Raw genomic sequence first — 11,329 nt, forward strand, 5'->3', positions numbered from 1 at the left:
TTTCTCTCCTGATACCAGTGGCCTATTTTAGGATGACATTGTATGTATCCTATTTTTACTGAAGGTGAAAATAATGTGTATGAGTAAGGCCTTTACAGCCCTCAGATGAAACTCAGCTGAACATCTATGGGAGACATTTGAGCTTTCAGTGAAGAATGGAAAGAAGGTCAGCTGAAATGGGTGCATGTCCCATTCAACTTTAGCTGGAAAAATATCTAAGAAAATAGATGGAGTGATGGTTAGGAAGGATCACTCTGCAGAGATTAAATTTTTATTGATTAAAAGAAACCATACAAATCTATTTTGAAATAAAAGACACATAAAGACAACAGGCCATTCAAAAGTCAAGGTATGATATTTGCTACATGTGATGACAAATACAATGATTTTCTGTTCCCCTCCAGCAAAAAAACAGGTGGCTGCCATCTGTTATCGTTCAGATTAACTAAGAGGTTACAATTACATTTATCCTTAATAAAGGATATTGAACCGATTCTGTGGCTGCTAATGGGCACATTTTCTCCAGCTTGAAATGTGCAAACTAGGATAAATATCATTAAATGATACAAGCAATGAGACAGAAACCAAACTGGCCACTAATGGGGAGCTTGAGGTATATTTATAAAAATATAATATTATTAGCAATAAGGCATGTAGTACCGCAATAATTAGAAATTGTACCATTGTTGTGTGCGTGTGCAGAAACACTGAAGCATGTGGAAATTACGCAAAACATAGTATAAAATATTGTAATTTGAATAGAAGATTAAGGAAAGTTTCCTTGAAGATTTAGAAAAGTAAGTAAGTAAGATGTATTTATAGGACTTATTACCGATAAAAATCACAAAGTGCTTCACAATAAAACCAGAAATATAAATAAAACAAAACAATGAGAAAATTAATTAAAAACTTGTTTGTATAGAAATGTCTTAAGCTGCTTTTTGAAAGAGTCAGTGGAGTCTGCACGGCGTAAAGACAATGGAAGAGAATACCACAGCTTTGGTGCGTGAAAAGCCCAACAGTGACCTCTGACCTGAAGACCTAAGAGCAGGGAAGAATCATGAGGTTTCAACATGTCAGAGACAAAATCCAACCACGATGCTAGATGTACAATCCACACTTACTATTTTGAGGAATTACATCAAATCAATAGCTGACATTCTTTTAATAAAGAATGCAGTAATGCATATACTCTTATATATTGTACATATATTTATTACTTTCAGATTTAGCCATTCCTATATTTTGCTTGTTTTACGTTATTGTATTTTTGCACAACTCTGTTGCTTGTGAAGCTCACACACAAGAATTTCACTCGCATGTACTGTACCAGTGTACCTGCACATGTGACGTGACAATAAAAGCGATTTGATTTGATTTGATTTAAAGTAAGACTTTAAAATCATTAACTGAAAAAGATTAAACTAATGGATAATATCATGGGTCAATGAAACCCTGTGTCTTTAAGAGGTCAGTTCACCCCCCTCTTTACTTCAGTACCGCACAGGTTTTCTACTATTGCACAATACAACTTAATGAAATGTCAAATACTGAAGAACAAAATGTTGAGATCACAATATGAGCTGTTCACATCTTCTTTTTGAGGATACTGAAGACAGATGAGTGAGCTACAGTACTGTGCAAAAGTCTTGAGCTACCCTCATTTCTTTATATTTTGCTTCTAAGGAGCTAAACTTTCTTGTAACATTTTAAACTGGTCATGATCAGCAGTTCTCTAAGATTTCTAAAGGTCTTTCAAAGTTTTACTTTAATCAATGCCTACTTTACAGTCTAGTCAGTCAGTGTCAACAGGTCGTATGGATTGAGAAATCCAAAAAAAGCGTATCTGGGTAGAAAACTGTTAGTCATGGTCTGGGCCTCAACACTATCTTAATGGAAAATGGAATAAAGGCAGGCAGCCCCCCCCCACACTTAAGAAGCTATTCCTGAAAACTACTTACAGACATTATAAGAAATCTTGCCTTTGAGAGTTCAGCCTATGTAGAAGAATAAAGTTGGTTATGTGAAATATTTAAAGTTCCTTAGAATTGTACAGACTGTTGTATATACTGCAGATACTGTATTTCCATGTATTTTTACATGTTTTAATACATTGCTGAACCTATTACCCATTTTCCTAATAAGATATAAAGAAATGAGGGGCAGCTCAAGCCTTTTGCATAGTATTGTAAATGTGGTGAGGATGCAGCTGAACTGGAACGTTCCTCATTTCAACATAGGTGGAGTTTTCGCAATCTTTGCTGCTGTTCTGAAACAAAAAAACACAAAAGTGACACATTACCTACCTTTTCAAGTAATTACTTTAGTAACATTAAGTGCAGAGGAGATGCAGACATTTCTGTTTTCAATTTGCCTCATTCTTTTGATAGCTTTATTCTTTTTAATTTATTTAATAATAATACTGCTGTTAAAACTGGGTGTTCAGGCACTGCACAAAGGCAGGACTGTTTTTATGGATTTCTTTCAGTATCTTATTAACTGTTTGCTAACTCACTGTCTACAAATTGTGAAACTACTCCAGAACAATGGTCTTCAATGTAAAATAGAATAACTTTCTACAGTACATAACATTAAAAGTTTCCAAGAATCAGGAGAAATCTTTATGCTCGAGGGACAAAGGATCAAAGTCACAGTCCTCCGGTCGGCATCGTCGAGTGGAAAACTCTTCTGTGGTCAGATGAAGCAAAATTTGCAAACATGGACAGTGATTCTTTGGGATCAGAGAAAACAGGGAGAAAAAGGCTGATGTCTGCCAAATTATTCAAGAAGTAGAGTGAAAATCAGTGGCACCGTGTTTTTGGTTCACATTGGCATCAAGATATAGAGAGGAAGTCAGGAAAGAGGTGGAATAGTGAGTGTATACAGCCAACTGTAAAACACAGCGTGATGGTTTGGGGCCACATTTCACTCAGTGGTGTTGGGACACTTGTCAAAATTGATGGAATTTATGTAACAAAGAAAAGCAGTAAGAATTTGAAAGTCTTTTAACTCTAAAGAACACCTTATAGACTGATTTCACATTAGTTCTGTCACAAGGGCTGCAGACTATTGCTTAGCAGGCATTTTACAATCTCATAGCAGAAAAGGATGCATTAATGCTGCATTCGGTTTTGGGGACGTCCTGCTTTTGTGCATTTTATATTTACAGTCAGCTTATTAGGAAACATTATGAATTTAACTTGTGTGTGTCTAACTGTAACAACTTAGAATGTCTGATGTCAATAAAAATCTTTTCTGAGATTCTGTGTGGGTCAGTGCGCATACAGCTTTTACTTTGATGTTTCATTTCAAAGGACTCTTGAGGTTGACACAGAACATCCGCTGTGTGTTGTTATGATCTGAACAATTATTTTATGGCTTTGTATCGTCTGTTGTGAATGTTAAAAAAAAACAGAATTTCAAAGCAGCTTATAAACAGCTTATACTGAGTTGGAAACAAAAATCTTTTTAAATTTTAATTGGAAAAACAAACAAATCTGATTTCAGACTAAGAAAGTGTCAAAATAACAACGATCAAAAGAAGCTCCCCAAGCCCTCAACAACAATGAAAGCTGTAGTCATCTCATAGACCTTATATACAAGTGAGTCCAGTGCGGAAGCAGTTTAAACCTGAATTCTTTATCATTTAGAAAATGAACTACGGCTATGTAAAAATCTCTGCCAAAACATCTCCCTCCATCTATTACCTGGCTGACCAGTGCATCATAAAAGCTGTTTTCAGCTGCTTTGTGGACCTTTAAACGTTGTGTCCGGGCAAGATGATAACAAACATCAGATAAAAAACACACTAAGACATATAAAGACATATATCGTAAATTATAGCATCAGAAAAATAGTAATTCTGACAGATAGTCACCATAAGCCTCATGTAGAAGGAGGTGATGATACAGCTGTACACGAACATCAGGGCCAGCAAACCAATCAAAATCCACATGAGCTGATGGGACTGAGGAAGAGGAGGTGAAGGGGGAGGAGTACACTGTGGTGTTGTTCCCAGTTGACCTAATAAAAACAGTGGTTACTTCCTGTTTGTACTTCAGTGGTTTGACTGACGTCACTAAACACAACTACATGAACAGCAGCCAATTTCATGTTCAGAAACATGCATTATTAGGTTTTGTTGTAAAGACTGTTTTACACGTTTAGCAACACAGAGTATCCAGTCAGCTTCATCAGTAGCGTGGGTGTAGTTTGATCTGACCAGCAATGCAAGGAAGTCAAACTTTGATTTAGATACTGTTAAAAACTGATTACTGCAGTTTCCCCTCAGATTCTGTCTGCTTAAACCACTGAAACGATACAGACTAAAATCTCTGAGGTGAAAGTGATCTAACCTTTAAATCTTTGCCTGCACAGAAATTATTATTATTTTTTTTTTTTTAATTTTAAGAGTCAACAACAGGTTTCAAAGCCTTGCAGTATTTCTGTGATAGTTTCTTTACAAAGTGGTAACTGTAAGGAGCAATCTCTTGGACAATTAACCCTATGAGGTCTAATTTGTCATCAGCGATAACACTCATCACACCTTAACCATGTGGTAACCTGAAATAGTTTTTAATGCATATCAGACAGAGCTACATTTTGCCCTGATTGCCAGGACAATGGTTGAACAAAAAAAGAAAAAAAGTTTAACAAATTATTATTATTTTTTTTAAGTGTTACAGTGATTGCGATTACACAGGCACTGCAGACCATCTACTAATGAGAATGTTAATGGTTCAACCCTAGCTACTGCAGTCTGTATGCCAAATATCCTCAGGTAAGACATTTACCCCAAGATGCATCAAAGTGTGCAAATGCTTGTGTGAAATAGTGAATGAGGCATGCTGTATAATCACTTTGAGTGCTCAGAGCAGAAAAAGAACCCGTCCATTTACCATTTTCATCATTCTGATTGAAGATTCTGGGTGGCAGAGACTGAGTGTTGATACAGTGCTAACAGTCTTAACAGAGTATACCTGCATATCCTTCTAAGACACAGCAATACATTTTTGTCCTGTGTGAGGGACTTAAATGTGAGACGTCTACATCAAGCACTACCTATGCAATCTATGAGTCCTACTGCACAGTAAAGAGGATATCCTGGGCTTTTTATCGCAAAATTTGTGCGGCTTGGGCTAAAAGACCACATGGACTTTGTAACTTGGACACAAGGGAGGTGGAGTGACAATGTCTTTGCTGACATTATGATTCTGTTGCTAAAAATCAAGTCTCAAGTCTTAACTTTGATTTAGTAAGATTGTGGGTTTGTATTTGCAACTTTAATAACACATAGTTCCTAATTTTATCACTTCCAAACCAAAACTTTTAGTCTGTACCTTTGTAGTGCACAGCAGGACTTACTGTGCTTATACTTTTTGCCGCGTTTCCTGTCTTATTTTGATAGTCTATGTGCATTATGTTTATTTGTCCCTGCTGTGTTCACAGCTGTCTTCCCTGATCACCCTTGTGCGTATGTTGTCCAGGACTTGCTTTGTCTTGCCAAAATGTCAAGTCACTCTTCCCGTGTGGTTCCCAGGCCTAGCAGCCTGCCAAAAAGTTATTTGTTAAAATGATTTAGTGTTCGGACATGTTTCCTTCATCTTACTGTTTTAATATTTGTGAAAATTTGTGAAAGAAAGTTTTCCAGAAATTCAGCTAAAAAGGAAACAATATCATTACATGATAAGTGTTTCATGTTTTTTTAATGATGGCCAATACGTACAGAGAGACCACAACCAGTGAGCAATTAGGCTGAAACCTAACTTTCCCCTTCCCTGTAACAAAAACTAACCAGCAGATGAGTATGCAGTGAAGTGCAAAACACAGCTCTGATAAACAGAACACAAACTGTCTGCAGAGCTAAACTGTGACTTGTTCCAAACTGAAAACTGCTCTTTGGAGGGAGACTGTAATCTCACTGTGTGTGATACATAAATTCAACTATTCTAACAGCATCTGACAGAATCACAGTATTTGATGCTCTAAAATGTGGACGTTCTGTTGCATCATTTGTCATTTCAGTCTTTCACTTCTGCACACAAAAAATAAATAAATAAATAAAATGCAATTTCTGTTTTTATCACTTTCTGTATATACATACCTTGTAGCTGCAGTTTAATTAATTTGTTCGCTGCAATTAGCATGGTTTTGTCTGTCCCATCCGTCTTTGTTGCTGAACACTCACATTCATACTTTGAGGTCCAATCCTCTGGCCCAACATTGAGTAAGATGAAAATGTACTTGGGTGGAGTGTCTTTAAGTACGATAATGTTATGACAGGCTTGAGATTCAGTCTGGCAGAGCACCTCCTTTCTGAAAGGAAACAAAGAAATATTAGACATGCAGCTAGCATGACCCAGTCTAACTATTTTAATTGAAATAATGTTAAAATTGCAGCAGGCAGAATTCTTGAAAATGGGAAATGAAAACCTGCAGATTTTTGAACATAGAACTACTACCATACAAACACAGACTTCATACAGACACCTTTTTGTCATACAAACATTTGATCAAAAACATAAAGAGAACTTCAGTCAGCAAACATGAGTTCATACAAGTAGTACGAGAATTTCTCAACATTCTGCAGTGAAAGAGCAGGAGAAAAGGTCATTTTTGTCATCTTAAAAACAACACAATTTCACTAAAACCAAGTGACATGCTTCGACATACTTCTCTGGTAAAACTTTGTTGAGTCGAACATCTACAATTTTCCAGGTGTTTGCTGTAAAGTTACAGCTGATGAAAACCGTATCTGGGTTATTAGTCATATTCGGTGGCTGGATCACCTCAAAACCTGGTAAAAGGAAATCCAGAAACAAGGTTAAAAATTAAAACTTTCTGTTTTCTTCTTTCTGTCATTAGAGTCCATGTGGACAGACATCTATGGGTAAATGTTTTTATTTACTGTATCTTTCAATAACATAACACACTGACCATGAGAAATGCAAGTCCATATTTGTGTTCTACTGTGGCCATTTTTTTTAACTCACTGAAACAGCAGTTCTTATTAATCACTAAAGTTTAAGAATTAATTACTAAAATTAAACTGTTACAGTTTAGAAAGTGAAACTGAAAGTCTTACCATGGCTTGGGTGGAATAAGGAGCTCAAATAATAATAAATAAAGAAGCTTTTGAAGCTGGAAAGTATCATCGTCTTCTCCCCGTTGTAAAAAAACTAAACTGATTCTCACCAGATTCTCCTTTTGTACAGAGACTGCATTAGAAACTGTCATTTGAATCTTTTGGTTTCTGTGGGCTGTGCTCTTTCCTGTAGTCGTCAGATAACAGACACTCATTTTTTCCTTTTTGTTCACAGCCAGAAGAGTTCACATCACAATGTTTCCGGGACTACAGGAAATATTTTGCGTTTCTTACCATCTGTTTACATTATTTGGAGTTACAACTTTACTGGTGCTTTATGTACAGCTTTGGAAAAAGACTGAAAAGACTTTGTGCTTTTTCACTCATCACTCTAAAATCCTAAGCCATTTAGATCTTAGCAACCACTTTATTACAAATACTACATAAACACTAAGTCAAGCACCTTTTATCAGCCTCAGTTCTTACTGTCATGAGTTTCCAAATATATATTTCAATGATTGCTTGCACCGGGCCAACATACACTTACCTAACACTATGACTACTGAAAGGTGAAATGAATGACACTGATCATCAAGAAAAACTGCAGAAATGCAGTTCTTGTGGGTTGTTTCTGGTCTGCAGTGGTTACTATCAATCAAAAGTGATTCAATGAAGGAACAGTGGTGCACCAGTGACAGGGAACTATGGGAAGAAGGCAAACCAGCTGAGGCCGTGTGCAGTTTTGGGCAATGTTCTACTACCTTGGGTCCTGTGCATGTTACTTTGACACATCCCACTTACCTTAGCTCTGTTGCAGTACACCCCTTAAATGAAAACACACCCATGAATATCCTTTATTGGAAATGGCATTCCCTGATGACTGTGGCCTCCTTCATCAGGATAATGCACCCTGCCACTCAGAAATTTAACAGTGTTTCCTGAAAACCCTCTGCTGTCTGATCATTTCCTGATAACATTTACATTTACAATAATTGATTACACAGCAGTGGAGAGTAGACTTTATCACAGTAGATGTCTTTCTGAAAGTGCTGTAACTAAGTTTAAGAATATAATCCACCCACTGTTATCATCTTCAATGCCCTGTACCAACATAGAGCAGAGCAGCTATCTGAATGCTACTCCAACAGAGGTCGATTATCTTGTTAATAATTTTACCTCCTCACTACGTGCGACTCTGGATACTGTAGCTCCAGTGAAAACTAAGGCCTCAAATCCGAAGTACCTGACTCCGTGGTATAATTCTCAAACACGTAGCCTAAAGCAGATAACTCGTAAGCTGGAGAGGAAATGGCGTGTCACAAATTTAGAGGATCATCATTTAGCCTGGAGAAATAGTTTGCTGCTTTATAAGAAAGCCCTCCGCAAAGCCAGAACATCTTACTATTCGTCACTGATTGAAGAAAATAAGAACAACCCCAGGTTTCTCTTCAGCACTGTAGCCAGGCTGACAAACAGTCAGAGCACTGTTGAGCCAACCATCCCTTTAACGTTAACTAGTAATGACTTCATGAACTTCTTCACAAATAAAATTCTTATCATTAGAGAAAAAATTACCAATAATCATCCCACAGATGTAATATTATCTACAGCTACTCTTAGTACCATTGATGTTAAGTTAGACTCTTTTTCTCCAATTGATCTTTCTGAGTTAACTTCAATAATTACTTCCTCCAAACCATCAACGTGTCTTTTAGACCCCATTCCTACAAAACTGTTGTTTTTTGCTGAGCAGGCAGTCGGAAATGCTGTAACTGTTGGGTAGAAAACTACACGAACACCATATGGAATATGACAGGTGTGGTTGAACTGCACAAAGTCTATGAAGTTTCTCTTCTCTTCTGGCAGGAGAGGAATGTGGCCTTGTCCTGTGAGCCACCGTAAGGCTGTCCTTACGTCCTTCTTCACCTTTTCAAAGACATAGCAGTCATTTAGATAAAATATTGGATATTATTTAACTGTAACTGCACAAAGAGAATTTAGAAATATAATTATTGACAAGAATGAACAAGCACTGATTGTGTAATCTACAACTGTGACCAAACGTTTGGAGAATGACAAGTGCTGGGGGGTTTTCACAAAGTTTGCTGTTTCAGTGATAGTCGTATATAATATCACTTCAAACAGAGGTGATCCAGTAATGCTATTCACTTTAGCTAAAGTTATTAGGTTAGCTAAAGAGTTGGGATGCTGTGTGAGACATAAAAAAAAAACCTAAAATACAATGGTTTGCTTTTTAGGTAACAGCTACAATAAGCATAACAGATAATAACAAGATGAATGACTTCTGAATGCTTAATCTGTACCCCGCTTCAGCTCAAGATGCCGTAGGTCCATTCAGTAACACTATGCAGGTACAATATAGTTCTGTTAATCGGCATTCGATTACTTTCATGAATGACCCGGCTGTATGACCCCAAAAACTGAATTGTACAACTGAAATTGAATGGTGCGAAGTGAAACTGAAAGCATTCAATAGCTAAAATTAAAGAAGGAGAGAATACAGTTTCAAATTAATTAATTTTCAAAATATAAAATTCTGTTTCAATTTAGAGATGATCATTTTCAAACCAATACATTGGATTTCAAATTATGCTAATTCAAATTGAGTTTTAGAAGCTTTTATTCAAGTTGAGCAATTCAAATTCAAATGTAACTTATTCAAATTCAGTTTCTGATGGCACAAAGTTCTGCCCATAGTTAGCCTTCTTAGACTGTGAGATTTCCATCAGTAATGGGGGACATCTAAAAGCTGACATGTACCGCAAACTGGGTGTCATCAGGACGCTACAACCAGTGTTGGGTAAGTTACTTTAAATTGGTAACTTAGTTACATGACTAGTTACTTCCATCAAAAGTAACTCAGTTACTTCAAGTTACTCGTTACTTTCAAAGTAACTAGTTACTAGGGAAAGTAACTTTGGTTTTACTCAGAATTCTCTTGTTAATGTGTTGCTTCCGTAACTGGATACCCAGCCAGACTGCCAGTGTTCTAGCTTGCTTACTTGCCACAAGTGCACTGTGCCACCTACCAATAGAAAGGAAAAAATAATGTGCATACTTCCACGAGAGAAATCCCACGCCTGGACCATCGTCGACTGCCGCCATGATTCTAGCCACGTCTCAGCGTCATGTGCGCTTTTACATCCAACACAAAACTGCAGTCGTGGTGCTTTTGATTGTACTCAGAACTCAGAAATTCTGCCTTCTGAATAGGAAGATGTAGGTAACACCAGACTGCAGATGAGCTGCATACAGAGCTGGACTGGGACAAAAAATCGACCCGGGCATTTTGACTAGAGACCGGCCCACCATTATAGGAAAAATCATAAAGCCTCTGAATGAAAACAAACACTGTTGTGACAGTGATGTACACTGTTCTGATGGTATATATGTATCAATCTATCAATCGTTTGTTGTAAGACTCAGATAATTATTTATTAAAAGCTAGACATTTTAAATGAGAATAAGAATGAAAAGTATTTCTTTGTGCCCCCCTTTCCCTGTTAATGCCCTACCTGGCCCCCTGGCATCACTTTGCTAGATCCGCCCCTGCACAGTTACCAGTTGTCAGCTACATAGAAAAGGATCCTGGTGTTATTTGTCTCTCAGAAACAGTTCATAACTTCAACTCATCCATGTCACCTAAAAGGTAAACCTGTTTCTACATCACCTGTTCAGCTCTGATGATGCAGTAAGGACATCTCCTGGTTTCATCTGCATGTTTCCCTCTTACCACATATCCAAACCAATATCATGACCAGCAGCTTTTACAGCTGTGGCTCCAGCAAACATCAGCTGATACTAGAAATTAATATTAAATAAATTCTAACAACAGCTGATCAAGCTTAAACGTGCTACTCTTGTTTAACGTGACATCCGCTGGTTTCCTCTTTCTGGCGCAAAGTGGGCGATAAATAAACAAGAGAGAAAAGCCGATCAGCTGATCATTCATCAGTTTCATGATTGAAGTAGAAACAGGAGAGGGAGGGGGACAGAATGAGAGAAGAAGAGGCAGCTGACAGCGTAAACACAGAATAACTCCAGCTTTGTGTCTTTTTCATTGTAGCTGAAGTCCGGGACAAACTGTTCCTTTTCACCTCAGTACGAAACGCGTAATGTTTTCTCTGAATACGAGACGATTCCATTTTTTAGGGCACGGTTGGCAACTCTAATAATTAATCTTATGAACAAAATAAAGTTCAACATCAGTAACATAGCACCCAC

The 11,329-nt window shown here is 37.3% G+C and overlaps 1 protein-coding gene across 1 annotated transcript; it reads right to left on the reverse strand.

The window, feature by feature from the left end:
• Positions 1-258: 258 nt before the first annotated feature.
• LOC116334460 lies at positions 259-7,229 on the reverse strand. Its single transcript, XM_031757888.2, has 5 exons — positions 7,085-7,229; positions 6,673-6,796; positions 6,104-6,315; positions 3,878-4,023; positions 259-2,269 (listed from the first exon to the last, which is right to left on the reverse strand). The coding sequence occupies exons 1-5, from the start codon at positions 7,152-7,154 to the stop codon at positions 2,168-2,170; spliced, it is 654 nt and encodes a 217-aa protein (XP_031613748.2). The 5' UTR covers positions 7,155-7,229; the 3' UTR covers positions 259-2,167.
• Positions 7,230-11,329: the final 4,100 nt, after the last annotated feature.

The sequence above is a fragment of the Oreochromis aureus genome, linkage group 16 (assembly GCF_013358895.1).
Source record: "Oreochromis aureus strain Israel breed Guangdong linkage group 16, ZZ_aureus, whole genome shotgun sequence".
NCBI lineage: Eukaryota > Metazoa > Chordata > Actinopteri > Cichliformes > Cichlidae > Oreochromis > Oreochromis aureus.